At 42.1% G+C, this 19,020-nt stretch overlaps 1 protein-coding gene across 1 annotated transcript in view; it reads right to left on the reverse strand.

Annotated features, from left to right (window-relative positions):
- camk2b2 (calcium/calmodulin-dependent protein kinase (CaM kinase) II beta 2) overlaps window positions 1-18,314 on the reverse strand; it is a 33,710-nt gene extending 15,396 nt beyond the window's left edge. The window contains exons 1-13 of the mRNA XM_076107138.1: window positions 18,253-18,314; window positions 17,171-17,265; window positions 15,499-15,558; window positions 14,970-15,024; window positions 14,293-14,358; window positions 10,741-10,813; window positions 5,563-5,665; window positions 5,284-5,367; window positions 5,073-5,167; window positions 4,824-4,946; window positions 2,621-2,704; window positions 1,618-1,660; window positions 206-277 (exon numbers count right to left, since the gene is read on the reverse strand). Coding sequence (XP_075963253.1) covers window positions 206-277; window positions 1,618-1,660; window positions 2,621-2,704; window positions 4,824-4,946; window positions 5,073-5,167; window positions 5,284-5,367; window positions 5,563-5,665; window positions 10,741-10,813; window positions 14,293-14,358; window positions 14,970-15,024; window positions 15,499-15,558; window positions 17,171-17,265; window positions 18,253-18,314 — 1,015 coding nt within the window. The remainder of the gene's footprint in view (window positions 1-205; window positions 278-1,617; window positions 1,661-2,620; window positions 2,705-4,823; window positions 4,947-5,072; window positions 5,168-5,283; window positions 5,368-5,562; window positions 5,666-10,740; window positions 10,814-14,292; window positions 14,359-14,969; window positions 15,025-15,498; window positions 15,559-17,170; window positions 17,266-18,252) is intronic.
- Window positions 18,315-19,020: the final 706 nt, after the last annotated feature.

Here is a 19,020-nt window from a genome sequence, read left to right on the forward strand (position 1 = left end):
ATTTTCACATTTATTATGTTGAGAATAAAGTTGAACTGTTAATAAATCAAACAATTAGCTTCAGCGCTAATTCTGAAATTTTTACTTAATCCTCAACATTTTAACTTTATTCTTGAAATGCTAAATATATGTAAAGTAAATCTTCCTCCTCTCATTCTTCCCCTGACAGTCTGCTACTCTTCTGTAACGGCTCAGATGAGTTCACCTTGCTCCACAATGCCGGAGGCGGTTCCAGCCGCAGAGCTGACGGAGGCCGGCGCTGTAGCCTGTCGACCCACTGAAACACAGAGAGAGGAAGGCAGGGTGAGACGGTGAGGAAGAGGAGCAGTGGATATATGTAGCTGGTGCTGCTTTTAAAGGATAACGCAGCGATATCATATATTTATCCAATTGTCTGCAAGTCACATGGTTCCTACCGAAGAAGTAAATCTTTAAAAACACACATGCTTAGTTAACAGCTGGTCATCAAACAATAGTGCATTTGTTGGGGACTATTTTCAGCGGCGGATGAATCCACATTTGGCGCTCTAGAGAGTATTTGTGGTTGCCGCCACCTCATATTGTTGTCGTACACATTTCTATGCAGATGACACTGTTGTATTTGCCACTAGCTGTTCTGTCAAACTTAGTCTTACATTTCACATCCCTCTTAAAACACAAGCTAGTTTTACTTTTTCACAAAACTAAATGTATAACAATAATGCATCAGAATTTATTAGTTGATTTATATTTTGTATAAAAGTAACTAGAGCTGTCAAATAAATAAAGTGCAGTAAAAAGTACAACTTCTCCCCTTTGAGATGTAATGGAGTAGAAAGTAGCATACAATTAAAATACTCAAGTAAAGTGAAAGTACCTCAAAATAGTACATGGGTATAGTACTTGAATAAATGCAGAGTTACTTCCACCAATGACATGTTTATATTTAAACTGTGAAATGTTAAGTTAATGTTAAGTCTTCAAACATTTCAAATCCTCTGGAGCATTAATATGCTCGTTCTATCCTATCACCATCTGACCATTACATATTCATATTTCTATAAGCAACGCGTTGTAGTACTAAAAATAACATCCAGGTCATGCAATCGGATGGAGCGGTTTACATCCTGTAATTACACACGGGGGGGTTGTGAAGGTTGATGCTCATATTTCTTTATTGTAAATAAAGCATTAGTTTGAGGGTCGGTGGAACAACAAGACGTATTCCTCCACAGCAGCAGGAAACTCAACACATGAGCCGTCTCTCATAATAGAGCTGAGATCTGGTTACGTGTGACATTGAATATGATGAGTTGTTCACAGAGAAATTGTTTTATTACTTTATGATGGATCAGATGTCACCAACACAAAAGAGGCTCAAAGACGCCGGAGTTAAGAATCGAAGACAAACAAGTTATATCGTGGCACTAAATAAATAAATGAATAAAACGCAGCAGATATGCGTGCTGCGTTTCCTGCTTGCTGTAACGCCGCCGCCCATCGACCTTCTGTGTGTGTGTGTGTGTGTGTGTGTGTGTGTGTGTGTGTGTGTGTGTGTGTGTGTGTGTGTGTGTGTATGTGTGAAGAGACGGAAGAAGACAGATGGCTCGTCATCCCGTCCTCCCGAGTCTGACTCACCAGAGAAGTTCCTGGAGACGAGCATGGTGGTCAGAATGGCGCCCTGGGGGGGGGGGGGGGGGGACATGAGGGTGAGATGTTTACGTTTAAAGTCACGACCGTTGATCTGAAACATTTCTGAAACACTTTCTGAATTCAACGCCGTCAGATTTACATAAAGGAGATAAAGACGCGCAGAGAGAGAGAGAGAGACATCACTGTGATGAATGAAGTGGTGACAGAAGTACTTCAGTAAAAGTACTAACACCACAGTGAAGAAATACTCTGTAATAGTCCTGCATTAATTAAGTAGAAGTACAAAAGTATCAACGTCAAAATATGCTGATATCGATACTTTTCGGTGTCTAAAACATGTTTTGCTAAACTCCATCTAATGTAGTAATACACAAACTATGTACAAGTACGTCATACAAGTACACTTACAAAATATATCAGTGAGAGACGACAGGAAACAGTCCTCTTCCTCGCCATCATAACATTTATAACTTATTCTCTCTCTATCCAGAAATTTTAATATAAAATATAAAACACAAAATAAATAATAGATTTAAAAACTATTTAAAAACATACATCACAGGAAAAGATAATTAAACAATTTCGACAAACAAGTAAATGTCAAAGTTTCATTTTTTCCAAAAGCTAAAATACGTTTTATACAAGTGAACAAATCACAAGGTCTCTCTCTCTCTCTCTCTCTCTCTCTCTCTCTCTCTCTCTCTCTCTCTCTCTCTCTCTCTCTCTCTCTCTCTCTCTCTCTCTCTCTCTCTCTCTCTCTCTCTCTCTCTAAATAAATAAATATCACAGGAGCATCGAGGCTCTTTCTGTAAATGTGATGTCCTATCTGAATAAAACATGAACATAAAAGTCCCCTCTGAAGGACAAACAGATGAAGCCTGTAATGTTATATACCTCATGACTGAAAGGGGCTTTAAACAGATATAAGAAGGGGGGGGGGGGGGAGTCAAGATGCAGAAACATCTTTTTGTTTGTTGCATGTTCACACCTTGAGTTTCCTCCTGGCGTTAAACTTCTTCAGGCACTCGACCGTCTCCTGTCTGTGCATCATGGAGGCCACCGTGGAGCGTTGCTGTGGGGAGACGACAGAAAGAATAAAGCAGCAGAAGAGCATCTCTCTCTGACGCCGACAGGTTTGTGTGGGCAGGAGCTGCTGCAGGTAATCTGTTGATTCGGAGGCTCTTGAGGTGACGGCATTTTTTCTTACAAGATGATGAGACGTTTTTCTCTGCATGATGTCTGACTGGAGACATTTCAAAACAACCGTGGTCGTAAGATAAATGTCTGAAGATGTGTTTTTACTTTAACAAACAAAACATCCTTTTTTTCAACAAACTATTCCAGATGAACTCCTTCATTGACTGCACATATCTTACAGCATGGTGGGACGGTCATCCCTCACTTATAGGTTACAACCATAAGACGTTTATAAGAAGTGGACGAAGTCATCGTGACGTCACTCATTGGTTTGTGAATGTTTTGAACCATCGAGCTCGGCGATTTTCTCGCCACCATCTTGTTTTTTTGGCAACCAGTGAACAGGAAGTGACCATATCTGGACTGAGGAGGAGTGACGTAGAGACGCCGTATACGTCTCTGGTAGAGACCTGTCAATCAGCATGTAGCCCCGCCCTAAAGCATCCCCTGCTTTATGGTCTGTTTGACTCTAAATGGACCATAATGTACTAAATGAACATCATGCTGTATTGAAGAAGACTTGAAACTAGAGATTGAGACCATAAACTCATGTTTACAATGTTTACTGAGGTAATAAATCAAGAGAGAAGTAGAGTCATTTTCTCATAGACTTCTATACAACCAGAGGAGTCGCCCCCTGGTGGACACTAGAGAGAATGCAGCTTTAACACATGAAGCTTTGACTTCACTCACAGAACCAGAGGTTGCTGCCTGGTTACAACACTGGTATAATTTTGTCTATAAAATCATCTCAAAATAATCTCTTACTAACTTAAACTGGAAGTTTGTATTTTTGCAAAGCAGTCATAACCTTAGGTGGCATAAATGGCATCCAATCAGAAAGAAGCTTGTTCTACTTCAGTATGTCGGTCCTGGAACGACCTGGAGTTTAAACTTGAAATCCTTGAAATGTCTTTTAAATAACTTCTTAAAAACACCGTATTTAAAGCTTTTATGTGATGTTGTCTTTACTGCTTTATTTTAATATTATTCTATTTATGTTATTCTACGAAATGATTTGTTTAATTGTAGTTAATTGTTCTTTGTTTGTATCGTATTGATTGGTTTTATTGTTTCATCTATTGAACTGTTTAATAAGGGTTGATCAGAGCTCTGTTGTTTTATTCCCTCGCTTTGTCCGTCAAAGCACTTTGTAAACTCAGTTAATGCGCTGGATGTATACATATATATCCATCCATACATATATATGTATGTATATATATCAGAGTTTCCTGTGTGTTTTAGTGAGCTGGGGATCCTGATATTTCCACACACACACACACACACACACACACACACACACACACACACACACACACACACACACACACACACACACACACACACACACACACACACACACACACACACACACACACTGATCCTGCGATCGGTTGCTCTCTTGCCGTCCTGTGTGGAACAAATCGTCCCGAGATAAGCTGACCCACAATCGGCACGTATATCAGGGATCGCATGTTCGGAAACAGATGGTGCAGATATTTGGCAGCTTTGCACAGATGTTCACAAAGTTGCTGTTGGAGGATTTACAAATTTACATTTAGAGGATCCACCCCCCCCCACAGTGTCACATGGAGGAGAATCCTGTTGAACTCGATGTTGAATTAGTTTCATTATTGAACTGTAAACATTAATTTAGGAGGTTTAAACTCAGACTAACCTTCTGTTTCTACTGTGAAGTCTGAAGAAGAGCTTTGATAAATACTCCAGCTTGTTCTGGGATGCTTTTATTGTGAAACAGGAAGTTGTTCATAGAGCTTGGCGATATGGCAAAAATCATCCATCCCGATAAAGATAATCTAATATTTCAATAATGATATATGTGTATATATAACGATGTAGCATGTGTCCTTGTATATAAATACATATATAGTCTATATGAAATAACCACATGGTAAAACCTGTTGTAGTGTAATTTGTGTGATATACACTGTATATATATATATATACGTATATGTGTGTGTGTGTGTACTTACGCAGACCCATGGGTGCTTCAGAGCCTCCTGGGCTGTGATTCTCTTTGCTGGGTTGATCGTCAACATCTGGTTGATCAGATTTTTAGCCTCCGGAGTCACCGTGTCCCACTCTGGGGAGGGAAACTAAAGACACACACATGCTTGACACACACACATATATATAAATATATATATATAATGATTTATTTATATTAAGGACATGAGCAACAGATTAAAGTGAGTGAAAAGGAGCGAGGAGTGACGGCTCACATCGTACGCTCCGGCTTTGATCTGCTGGTAGAGTTTGTGCTGGTCCTCGTCCCAGAACGGAGGGTATCCAACCAAAAGGATGTAGAGGATCACACCTACGCAGCAACAAACACAAAAAACACACAGCCTTTGTCTGAGTGGCGAGAAGGAGAGCGAGGAGGAGGCGGTGGCGGCGGTGAGAAACGCTTTGAAAGAAAAAGAAAGAGCTCACCGCATGCCCAGATGTCGACGGGTTTGCCGTACGCCTCCTTCCTCAGCACCTCTGGGGACAAGTAGCCGGGAGTCCCTGCAAAGCCTGCACACACACAAACACACATACCAAGTAAATAAGTGAGTTTTAAGTAAGTCTTTACATGCATTACCCCCCAAAAACACTTGAGGAAGTCAGGTGACATTATAGAGAGACAAAGGCCTGATCCAAATGTCCTCCTCCTCCCTAAGGTGTGTGTGTGTGTGTGTGTGTGTGTGTGTGTGTGTGTGTGTGTCATACCGAACCAAGCCTGCTGTTCTCCTTGGACCTCGATAGCCAGACCAAAGTCAGCCAGCTTCACCGCAGCGTTCTTACACTTGCTGGCAAGCAGCAGGTTCTCTGGCTGCGCGTGCAACAACACAAACACATTGACGTCAGTAACTTTTACACGATACATTTCTTCAACACATCATTATAGAACCTTTATAAAGTAACAAGTTTCCTCTGTTTGTATTTTGTGGATGAGCTTAGCTTAGCTTAGCATAAAGACTGGAAACTGGGAAACAGCTAAAAGAAATGTTAGTTAGTTATTATATTCATTAATCAAAATCAGTAGTCAACAGAAAATCTAAATGTCTCTAAAGTCTTGTTCTGTCTGACCAACAATCTAAACTCCTAAACAATTAAATGATGAACAATAAATAATCCTCACATTGGAGAAGCTAGAGCCAGCAGATCGTTGGAAATTGTGCTTGAATAATTTGTATAATAACTTTTTTTTACATTTGAATACTTATTTATATATATTTATTTATATATATATATAAATGTATACTTTCAAATGTTCTAGTTTTATTTTGTTTGTATGTTTATGTGTTATTATGCTGTAAGCTGTTTTAACTCCCTTTGTGTATGAAATGTTCTGTATGAATACATTTGAATGAATGGCTCGTCAGAACAGACGTAGAATCATTTTCAACCACGTTCTACAAACTGTTCCAGAACTCACAGTAAAGCTCTTGTTCTTGGACTGCACAGTATCAATAGTCCCATTATTTATTCACTGTGAGAAATCAATGCCACATAAACAACTTATTCCACTTATTTAATACTCTACTATGAAGTAATATTAATAAATAGCTGTTATTTTTAATTCCTCCCACAACGAAGCAACACACCCCAACTGAGAGACGCAAAACTCTCTTTGTGGTAAATTTGACTCTCTTTGCAGTCATTCTGAGAGTCTTTGCAGTCATTCTGAGAGTCTTTGTGGTCATTCTGAGAGTCTTTGCAGTCATTCTGAGAGTCTTTGTGGTCATTCTGAGAGTCTTTGCAGTCATTCTGAGAGTCTCTGAGAGTCTTTGTGGTCATTCTGAGAGTCTTTGTGGTCATTCTGAGAGTCTTTGGTTGTTGTTTTGCATCTCCTAGTGGATCTTTAATCTCTTTGAGGTTGTTTGAACAGTCTTCATACAGAGGTTCTGTTTGAGGAGCACTAGGCCTTTCAGCTGCGGTCTGTTCAGTAATCCATCCATGATGCTAATAAGTGAACTACCACCTTCTGACTCCGGTAGGAGGGCCACTCAGATCTCTGATTTAAACTTAAAACAAGTTTAAAAGGAAAACAGCAAAGAAAGTCTGTCAGACCTCTGGAATGCAACCAGTTGAACCCAGACTGGAGGAGTAAGAACAGCTGTGGATGCAGCACACACATTCAAAGCAACACTATATTCTAAAACACAGATACACACAAACACAAAGACACGCACTCATAGGCTGAGACAGACAGATGGGACATCCGTTTGTTTACTTGAGGAAGACCAAACACAGCTTGTCTTTTTGCAGCAGTCGTGTCTTTCCTGCTCAGACGCTGATGTAACAGCAATCTGACAAACAGCCACAGAGTCCACAGCAAACAGGGACAACCGCTCCTTGTTTTACAGTTAGCACCGATACCGACGGACCTCTGCCAACAATCATCCCGTCACAGAACAACAGCTGGATGTTGTGCTCCAGCTGCAGGACGACCATGACGTCACCCTCTGCTGGCTGATTTAGAAACTCAATCAGAGGACGCTTGACTCCTCAACAGGAGGTTGAAACCTACTCATGCAATGAAATCACGTAACGGACGGTACATGTAACTCCAGCAAGAAGAGACTTGTTTACTTTCTCGCTGAGAGTCAGACGAGAAAATGTATACAATTGTTATGTCCGTGTCGTAAATATGAAGCTGCAGCTAGCGGGCCAGCAGGGTAGCTTAGCTTAGCTTAGCATAAAGACTGGAAACTGGGAAACAGCTAAAAGAAATGTTAGTTAGTTATTATATTCATTAATCAAAATCAGTAGTCAACAGAAAATCTAAATGTCTCTAAAGTCTTGTTCTGTCTGACCAACAATCTAAACTCCTAAACAATTAAATGATGAACAATAAATAATCCTCACATTGGAGAAGCTAGAGCCAGCAGATCGTTGGAAATTGTGCTTGAATAATTTGTATAATAACTTTTTTTTACATTTGAATACTTATTTATATATATTTATTTATATATATATATAAATGTATACTTTCAAATGTTCTAGTTTTATTTTGTTTGTATGTTTATGTGTTATTATGCTGTAAGCTGTTTTAACTCCCTTTGTGTATGAAATGTTCTGTATGAATACATTTGAATGAATGGCTCGTCAGAACAGACGTAGAATCATTTTCAACCCGCTGACTGGTTCCTTAATTCACCGTCGCAGCTCTAATCCTGCCATCGAATGAACTAAACTACACGAACAGATTAGTGTGAAGACTAAACGGGTCCTGTGAGGTGTGAGGTTCAGGTTGTTTTACATCTGAAGAGCATAACCGGAGGTCATTTTGCTCATTTCTTTTCCTTCCAACAGCACAAAGAGATGTAAAAACAACAATACTCCTTTTTCGTTGTTTCCTTTATAGATGTACGCTAACATGACAGACATGGATCCTGTTGTTAAAGGTTTCATCTTCCTCTTGGCTTTCAGAACAGTAGATAACTTACTTTTAGCTTTCAGCCATGTTTCACGAACAACTAACGAGAAAACAACATCTCAGTGTCGTTTCCTTTACATGACTTTAAAAACCTCGACGGGGGAAATCATCACAGCACCACCTCACCACCTCACCACAGCACCACTTCACCACCTCACCACCTCACCACCTCACCACAGCACCACCTCACCACCTCACCACAGCACCACCTCACCACCTCACCACAGCACCACCTCACCACCTCACCACAGCACCACCTCACCACCTCACCACAGCACCACCTCACCACCTCACAACCTCACCACAGCACCACCTCACCACCTCACCACAGCACCACCTCACCACCTCACAACAGCACCACCTCACCACCTCACCACAGCACCACCTCACCACCTCACCACAGCACCACCTCACCACCTCACCACAGCACCACCTCACAACCTCACCACAGCACCACCTCACAACCTCACCACAGCACCACCTCACAACCTCACCACAGCACCACCTCACAACCTCACCACAGCACCACCTCACCACCTCACCACAGCACCACCTCACAACCTCACCACAGCACCACCTCACCACAGCACCACCTCTCCACCTCACAACCTCACCACAGCACCACCTCACAACCTCACCACAGCACCACCTCACCACCTCACAACAGCACCACCTCACCACCTCTCCACCTCACAACAGCACCACCTCACCACCTCACCACAGCACCACCTCACCACCTCTCCACCTCACAACCTCACCTCACCACCACCTCACCACAGCACCACCTCACCACCTCTCCTGTACGTCCTCTGAGAGGAAAGCTTTAATTCATTCTTTAGGATGAAGTCAGCGTTGAGTTCCCCGAAGACTCAAACTGCAATAACATCATGTGAGCCGAGGCTGCGTGTTTCATAAAGATGCATATATACATGATATAAACGTTATACCCTTAAAATAACAGTCAGTGTCGTTTTGCATCTTTAAAACATGTTTTTGAGAACATGTTATTTCACCCCCCGTTTAAAGTTTAAAGCCAAAGTAAAAATATATTAAGATCTTGTAAGTAAAACTCCAAACCCATATGTGGACACTGAAAAACATTTCAAACATATATTTACCGTGTGTTATAAAGTATTTATTACGTATTGTTTATTAAGTGAGTATGCAGATGTACAAATCCTTTGGTATAGGGTCAGAAGTCTTTATGTCATTCTGTCCAAACACAGCTTGCATGTTCTTAATAAACTCATTTGTTTATTTAGCTGCTGGGAAAGTCTGAAACCCACAAAAGCTAACTTCATATCTATATTTATTAAGATTTGATCCATTTATTAGAACCATATGAAGCCTAAAACTCAATGAACCTCCAGAGTAACTGGGCTGAAAAGCCGTGTTTTCTCGACTCTGTTGCACCTGTAACCACACCCAGCAGTGATGTCACGGCGTACTGACACGCCCTGACGTACACTTCTACATCACTGCAGCCACATGGCAGCTTTAACCATTGGAGGAAAACGAAAAATGTGCTCTTTTTAAAAAACGTAAATGCGTGCTCAGACATAAGTGTGATGCAACACAAGAAGGCAGAAACTCATGCACGCATCGATAGATCAGACGCACAGACATGCGCAGACATGCTATAGGTTTGAATACAGCACTTACCAGCTTCACAATGTGGTACACATCCCTCCCAACACACACACACACACACACACACACACTGCAGGTGACTCACCTTGAGGTCTCTGTGTACCACCCCCATCTGATGGCAGTGGAGCACGGCCTCCAGGATCTGCTGGATGCAATGACTGCACTCAAACAGCAGGGGGGGGGGGGGGGGGGGGGGGAGCAGGTTAGTCAGATGCACATTCACCCCCCCCCTCAACAGTCACATCCATGCATGAGTATTCTCGCTGCACACTCACACCAAACTCACTATCATAAAAAAAAAAGGTGTTAAGAGTGAACTAACAGAAGAAGACCACGTGTGCAGTTTGCTGTTTCCCGGATCAGTCAGGCCGTGTGTGGGAGACGCTGTGTCTAACCTGCACTTTGTTTCTCCTGTGTAATGTATTCAGGAGCACTGCTGCTGACGAAAAGCTTGCAGGATTTTCGAGCATCTGAAGTAGACACTGCTGTTACTCCTCTCTCTCTCTCTCTCTCTCTCTCTCTCTCTCTCTCTCTCTCTCTCTCTCTCTCTCTCTCTCTCTCTCTCTCTCTCTCTCTCTCTCTCTCTCTCTCTCTCTCTCTCTCTGCTGGGGCCCACAGGAAATCACACTTCTAGTTCAGACCGTCTAAAATAGTGCAACAAGAGTCCCAAAAGCACAAAAAACAAAGAGTCAGACTGACAGACAGCAAGCACAGGCATAAATCACAGGCACAAAATTAAAACAGTACAACAAGCATGTACCCTTGGACATGAGGGTGCAGGGCAATGCAACACAATGAGACACACACACACACACCTTGAGGTCCCTGTGCACTATGTCATGTTGGTGGGTGTAAGACACACTGTCTAGAATCTGATGGATACAGTGACTGTGGAGACAAAACGACAGGGTGAGGGAGCAGATAAAGGAGGGAACACGGGAAGGAAAGGAAACATAAAAGACGGGTAATACATCAATAGAAGGAACATCTGACAGGAGGAACAGAAGATTATATGCTCAGTTCACCGAGATGACAAAAAAACAGATTTCCTGACTCATCTAGAACTTGTCATGCAGATAGTGTGGTTTTTATTTTTCCGGTTTTTGAGATATTTGCCTCTGAGTTTTCTGCCGTCACTTCAATACAACGCATGAATGATAAACCACATCTCATGGCAATCCATCTAATAGTTGGTGGGACATTTCTCTCCAAACCAAAACTGTAAACCTCACGGTGGTGCTCGAGAAAAGTCAGGGGGTCGCCAAAGTCAGTAGGATTCATCCTCTGGGGAACACGAATGTCTGTACAAACTTTAATGTCAATCGATCTGATAGATGTAGAGATAATTTAGTCTGGACCAGCCAACTGACATTCAATCCCCTAAAGCTAATGCTGCTAGCATGGCTAAAAATTTTGGATTATCCACGTCAGCAGTTTTCGACTGCTTGACGGTGAATAAATAGTCTCTGGGGATTAATCAGAATAATGGGGACATTAATGTGGAAAGAAACCTTGCTGTCAATGTTAATAAATGCTGCCATTTACTCCTCCATTGCATCGGGACTGAAGCACACGTCTGAGAGACAAATCTCAAAACCTGGACGCATGAAACCAAAACTCTCCACATGGCTGGATATGAGAAAAATATGTTTTTTTGTCATTTGGGTGAGCCTCCTCTTTAACGGGGTGGAGAGAGGAGGGAAGAGATCGAAGGATTCTGTGTGCAGATGGCGTACAGAGAGGTAACTGTCAGTGAGATACTGTTGGACAGTAATCAAGCCATGCTAATCACACACCCACGAACAGACACATTGAGTGACACACACACACACACACACACACACACACACACATCATTTATGCAAAGAAACAAGTTAGAATGAAGGCAGATAAGAGGGGAGAAAAGAAAAATAATAGGGAAAGTAGAGCTAAAAGAATACAGAGGAAAAAACATAGATACTCAACACATTGAGACAGTTATGAGGGATCTTATGTGCCGCTGTCGTTGTTGCATATGTGCCCTTCATTCAAACTGGACATTTAGTGTTGAAGCACTGGTGTGAGTACAAACAGCTGTCCTGTTGCCAGTGTAGACATTCACCAAACATCAATTTTGTTTCATTTTTAATCTCAAATCAGCTTTAATTCACTTAAATGAATCCCTAAATCCTCACCAGATTAGCATTTTTACAACTTTAATTGATTACATGCAAGTTCATTAAAGTGTTAATCCTAAAAAAATCACTCATGTTGTGGATTTGGTGAAACTTGTGGTCACAAAAATTGTGGATTTTTATCATAAATTATCACCAATAAAAGAAATAGCTGTGTCCTAATACTAAATACTACTTCTAAACAGATCACGAGTGTGCAGTAGTGCTTTCCCTCTGGTAAAGTGACACATACAAGATGTACGCACACTAAATAGATTGAAGACGGCAAGATACGCTTCCGTGAACTTAGAAATACCATAAACATTGTTTTGTTGCCATTTTAAAACGCGTATGTACAAGTATACAAAAGATTATCAATGACCACATATAAAGAAGAGCCAAGGTGTATCAAATGGTATCATCTGCATATAAATGTATGTGAAATGGCAGAGACAAATAATATGTCTGTAGTGAATTGAAGAGGACCAATGATCGAGCCTTGTGGGACACCACATGAAACTGCTGCTCGAGTTCTACCAGACAGATGAAAACGATTTAATGAAACTATTTCACAGTTTGATGGACTGTTGGTATACAAAGGATTAAGACAGGATGGCGTGTAAGGAAAGCATGATTTAAAGTAATACTTATCACACTGTTACTGCGCGTTTACAGCTGGTTTATTGAATGAAGCAAACGATCGATAAACATGTTTGAAGTGTGTTTAACGGCCATCAAAACAAATTTGAATGTTATCAGCCAATTGAATGGCCGTTATCAGCACCATTTTAATGCTTCACATGGACCAAACTGCACAACGTTGTGAAAGTGAAATTTATCGTTTTCTAATGAAACGAAACAACTTCAGGTTTAGGAAAGGTTTGCTTTTAGTTTCACACGGGACACGAACAGCAGTCTCCTGGGTGAAAGTCCTGAGTTTGTCCATTATCCTCAACACACAGACATTGTCACTGTTTCTACTACGTCACCTGACTTCCTCCTTTGCTCTCGTCATAATTAGGACGGTCACTAGAGGAGGGCGTGGTCTTCTTGTATTTGTATCTGAGGTCAATCATGTGAATGAATGATAAAGGCCTCCTGAGCCTACTAGAAGGTGTAGCAGGTCTTTTCTGACCCATATGAGGCGGATGACGTTCATTCAATCGCTGATAACATTCAAAGCAGATGTGAATGGACACAGTTGGAGATAACTAGCTATCAAGCACCTAACAAAAACCCTGCCCTACCGCCTCTGCACTTTGACCAATAATACTTTTATATTTGTAAATATCATGTTTTCATAATACATTATGTACCAGACTTTTTCTTGTGTGACAAATCATGATTTGAGTATTAAAAATAGAACAAAACAGTGATGTTTGTGTTTTTTTACAAAGGGTTAATTTGCAAAAACAGATGAAGTCTATTCTTAAAATGGACAAACCATCAGATTGATTGATATCCCCAAACAGATATCTGTTGTTGTAAATGAATCCTTCAAGTGAACACTTTAAATGAATTATATTATTCTGCTCTAGATGAATTTGATTTTGCGTTTCACTAATCTCAGTGTGTTGACTCACAAAAACAAAATGTGCTTCCAGTCTCCTGGTTATCACATATGCTCCAAAGCCTTTATAGAGAGTTTAAAAAGGTAATTTAAAGCCTTGAATACGACCAAAAAAAGGCCAAATATGGGACAAAGAGTGAGGGTAAAAGATATTAAAAAAGGATCAAAAAGAACTACAAAAGAACCCTCTTTTCCTCTTTTTACTGCATCTCTAATTCTCCCTCTTTCCATCCTTTTAATATTTCCGTCCCTTTCGTTTCTTCTCTCTCTCGCCTCCACAGACCGCCTCCACAGTCAAATTGATTTAAGTCTCCCTCCTGAGGGGCGGGTTAGGCTACAGCGTGGGCGTGTGTTGCATTTTGTGCATGTGTACGTTTCCATCCGTCTGTACAAATTCAGGAAAAACAAAAACGCCTCGACCTTGATTAGCAATTCAGTTCACAGGAAACATGTGCATCAGAACTAGGAGCCTGTAGAACAAAAAGCCTGGTATGATTCTGAAATGGTGTAATGAGAGGAGCTGGAGCTGTCAGGGCTGCAGGAGGACTGCAGAGGCTGGAGGACTGACACATGAAGAAGAAGAAGAAGAAGAAGAAGAAGAAGAAGAAGAAGAAGAAGAAGAAGAAGGAGCGCTGGGTGTTTACCTGGCATCTGCTTCACTGTAGTACTCTCTGGCCACAATGTCCTCAAACAGCTCTCCTCCTGTCACCCTGAGAACATGTGAAGAGGGAGGTTTAAAGACATAAAACGCCAGATTACATGTATTCTTACCCACACACACACACACACACACACACACACACACACACACACACACACACACACACACACACACAGACAGACAGAGACAGGAGGGGGATGTCCTCATTAGGGGGAAACCCCGGCTGCAGGATTCACTCTGACTGAGTTGCCATGGAGACTGGATCCAGTGCGGGGGAGTGCTGTGTGTGTGTGTGTGTGTGTGTGTGTGTGTGTGTGTGTGTGTGTGTGTGTGTTTGCCAAAGTGGAAGCTGCAAGGATGGAGGTAGGGGAGGAGGAGGGGAGGACTGTTATGTAACGGGGGGAACTGCCTTGGAAGCAGCGAGGAGGGGATGAAGAGGAGGAGAAGAAGAAGAAGAAGGAGGAGGAGGAGGAGGAGGAGGAGGAGGAATGCAGATATAAAGAAGGAGACAGATGCAGCGAGGATTGAAGGAAAGGAGTGGAAAATTTAAGCACCAGGGGAGGATGAGGAGGAGGATGAAGGAGGGGAGGAGACAGCACAGTATGGCAGAGAAAGAGAAGAGAGGGAAGGAAGGAAGGAAGGAAGGAGGAAACCACTCACAGGTCAAAGAGGAGGTAGTGGAAGCCTTCCTCTGAGATACTATCATGGAGACGAACTGCAGGAGAGGAAAGAGAAAGAAAGAAGCATCAACATAATCTTTTCATCTTCATCGTCTGCTGGTACATTGAACTGTTTATCTGCTCATTTGATTTGTACAAAAGAAAGATGTGATTAAATACTTTTATTAAATTAAATGTGAGACTACTGCAGTGTAATATATATGATCAGGTTTTTATTCCTCTCACTTATTTGACTATTTAAATGTTTTATGTTTCCTGTTTCTTCTTTGATGTCTTGTTGTTCAAAGGTGCTTCACAAATAAACTTCACTTACAAACAAATATTTGGCATCTAAAGAAATATTAGATTAATAAAATGATCATCAATTACATTTTGACTCAACAGTTATGTGAAATACATATTATTACATGTTGTATGAGACCTTTGACAAGCGTCACGAGTATGTTGCTTTGACCTGTGTGTGTGTGTGTGTGTGTGTGTGTGTGTGTGTGTGTGTGTGTGAGTCTCACCGATGTTGGAGTGCTTCAGCAGTCTGCAGATTCTGGCTTCTCTCTCCAGTTTCTGATGATCTGAAACACACGAGAGCATTTAATCAATGAGATCAACTGTGACGCAAAGAAACACTCATTTTAGTTCATGTAGTTTGTTTAGAGGTAACTTTTCTCAAGGTGATCGACACACACACACACACACACACACTCACACACACACACACACTCACACACACACACACACAGATCAGCCTGAGGGCTACTTCTGTCCCAGATGCCCATTTAACCTCTCATTCCAGATAGAGGAGAGGAGGAAGGAGAGAAGAGGACAGGAAAGGAAACATGAAGAAATAAGAGGAGAGGAAATAAGAGGGAGCTACAAGAAAAGAGAGGAAACAAGGGGACAAGAGAGAGAAGGAGGAGAGGAGTTGAGGTGTAAAGAGGAGACAAGATAAGAGGAGAGGATACAAGAGGACAAGACAGGAGATAAGGGCACAAAGACAGGAGACATGTGGAGGAGAGGAAACGGGGAGAGGATACAAAAAAGGAGAGGGAAGAGGAGGAAAGAGAGGAACTGACAGGAGGAAAAAGAGATAAGGAAACATAGATGAGAGAAGAAATGAGGAGAGGAAATGAGAGCAGGAAAGAAGAGTAGGCCATAGGAAAGGAAATGAGGAGAAAAAAGGAGATGGGTTGAGAGGAGATGGAGAAGACGATAGAGTTAAACAGAGGAGATGTGACAAGGAGACGTAGAGAAGTAGAGAAAAGGAGAGGAGAGAAGACAATGACAGGAGAGGAGATAATGAAACCAAGACAGGAAACAAAAGGAGAGGAAACATGAGATGAGGATTGTGGAGAGGAGAGGAGGGAAGGAGAGGAAAAGAAAGGAGGGGGGCCATGGGAAAGGAAATGAGGAGAAGAGAGGAAACATGGAAATGAGCTGAGAGGAGAAAGGAGACTTAGGAGGAGAGAAGTAGAGGAAATGAGAGAAATGTAGAAAAGAGGAGAGGAGGAAAGAATAGGAAAAGAGAGGAAAGGAAACAAGTGGGAGGAGAAATGAGGAAAGGAAATAAGAGGAGGCTACAGGAAGGAAACAGATAGAGGAAAACTGGTAAACAGAGACGAGGAGAGAAGTAGAGGAAACAAGGGGAGAGGAGGGGAGACAAGGTGGTTACTGAAGGTGGTTACTGAAGGTGGCGTGAGACTGAAGCCGCCATCGTCTCTGTGATCTCTGCTGTTATCACTTCATTGTTTCTATTTTCAGATGATTTCTAGGATGTTTATTTATTATTTTTACAGTATTTGATCCGTAATAAAACGGGATAAAACCACAGAATGACATCACGTCTAAGACGCCACAAATAACCCTTTAAAGAGACGACGTCTGCGTATTCTGTCTTAACAATCTACAGCTGACAACTGAGACGTTTCTGTCCTCATAAAGAAGAATTCACTCAAAGAAGTGAAAATGTAGATTTGCTTCGTGCGTTATGAGGGTTTCGCCTCTCGGAGGAGGAACAGACGTGGAGGCGCTGCAATCAAACACTTGCTAAAATATGGTAATGTGAGCCTTCAGATCTGGGACACACACACACATACGTGAAAACCCCCATGATGCATCTCTGCTTCCTCATGACACACACACACACACACACACTCGTTATGTCACGTGTGAACGTCTTCCTCTCACCTCTGGCCGAGAGCTTTTTGGTGTTGATGATTTTGGCGGCGTTCTCTTGGCCCGTGCAGAGCTTGACACAGCGGCGCACCACTGAAAAGGCCCCCCTGGGAAACAAAAGACAGGGGACAGGAAGAGGAGACGGGTCAGCTGCTGTAGAAGCTGAGTCAGCAGCTTGCAGAACCTCCCTGATCTGCATGCCTGATGTGCACGAGTCAGGGAAGAAGTACTCACATCTTATTTTGGAAATACTTCAAGTGAGAGTATTAGCATCAAAATATACCAACTTAAAATAACTCGATTAATATATTGTGTGTGTTCATCACTTTAATGTTGCAGCTGGTAAAGGTGGAGCTAATTTTAATGACTTATATAATATTTGGGTAGTTTGCAATAATACATCATTATTTCCATTAATCAATCATTTATTAACGATTATAAGCAAGCAGGCAAAGCTATGATGGATCCATGAGTCCATCAGTCTGACAATTATTATAAAAGCTTACTAAACCAAAACTAAGTAACATTACGACTGAGCCTGTTCATATTCTGCATGAAAACATTAAAGGACATTAAGCTAATTAAATAAATGATGCATTCACAACAACTCGATGTCGCCATCTTGTTTTTTTGCAGCCAGTGAACAGGAAGTGACCATATCTGGACTGAGGAGGAGTGACGTAGAGACGCCGTATACGTCTCTGGTAGAGACCTGTCAATCACCGTGTAGCCCCGCCCTAAAGCATCCCCTGCTTTATGGTCTGTTTGACTCTAAATGGACCATAATGTACTAAATGAACATCATGCTGTATTGAAGAAGACTTGAAACTAGAGATTGAGACCATAAACTCATGTTTACAATGTTTACTGAGGTAATAAATCAAGAGAGAAGTAGAGTCATTTTCTCATAGACTTCTATACAACCAGAGGAGTCGCCCCCTGGTGAAGCTGGATCCATCACTGCATCCATCATGTGCAGATGCAACACCCCCCCCCCCCCCTCACCACCACCACCACCACCACGGTTAGGACGCGCAGGGTCAGGCTGAGCATGCAGGAGACTCAGAAAAGCGTATAACGTAACAGCAGCTTACTTGCCAAGCTCCTCGTACAGCTGGTATTCATCCGTAAAACGCGTGCAAGTAGTCGTAGCCATGATGCCTCCTCCTCGGGACGGTGCGCGGTGCCGAGTCCGAAATGCACGGGTGCGTCGCTGCGGACGGGAGGACTTCGGAGCTCTCAAGTCTCCGCCCACCTCAAACCTCCGGACGGCTGAGTGGTTCAGCCCGGCGCGCACGCACACACACACACGCACACACACACACACACCACCAAATACACGCCAACACACACGTACCCGGCTCGGACGGTCGGGCAGTGGGCTCTCCGCTCTGAGGACGGACTCTTTAAATACCACACAGACTGGTAATGTGAGCTCATCACATGACGTGTTCCCCTCGAGAGAATCAAGAAAAATAAATCAAAGGCTGATTGAAGAGCTCGGCATTTGATTACATATCATTATAAATCAGGTAATGAGCAGAAGCCTGCAGCCGATAATGAAATTACTTCACTTACTGGAGCTGCCTGTCTGAATCTATTTATAGGATTTCATCAGGAAGTGATTCAAAAGAAAATGTGATTCATGCAATTCATGAAGTGCAGGGGACTGCAGTGCATCTCCATGTTGTTTGTTTGACAAATAACCGAAATGAAAGAAACATATTTTACTTCAAGCATGGCCGGAATGACCTGTCAGGGGGCCCGGGGCAGAAAGGTGCTGTTGGGCCCCCCTAACTCCAAAACACTGCGCTCCTCCAGTCAAGTACACAGCTGATTATACAACTGTATTTTGAAATCTG

The sequence above is a fragment of the Anarhichas minor genome, unplaced genomic scaffold (assembly GCF_050575085.1).
Source record: "Anarhichas minor isolate MPS153535 unplaced genomic scaffold, ASM5057508v1 ptg000002l, whole genome shotgun sequence".
NCBI classification, from domain to species: domain Eukaryota; kingdom Metazoa; phylum Chordata; class Actinopteri; order Perciformes; family Anarhichadidae; genus Anarhichas; species Anarhichas minor.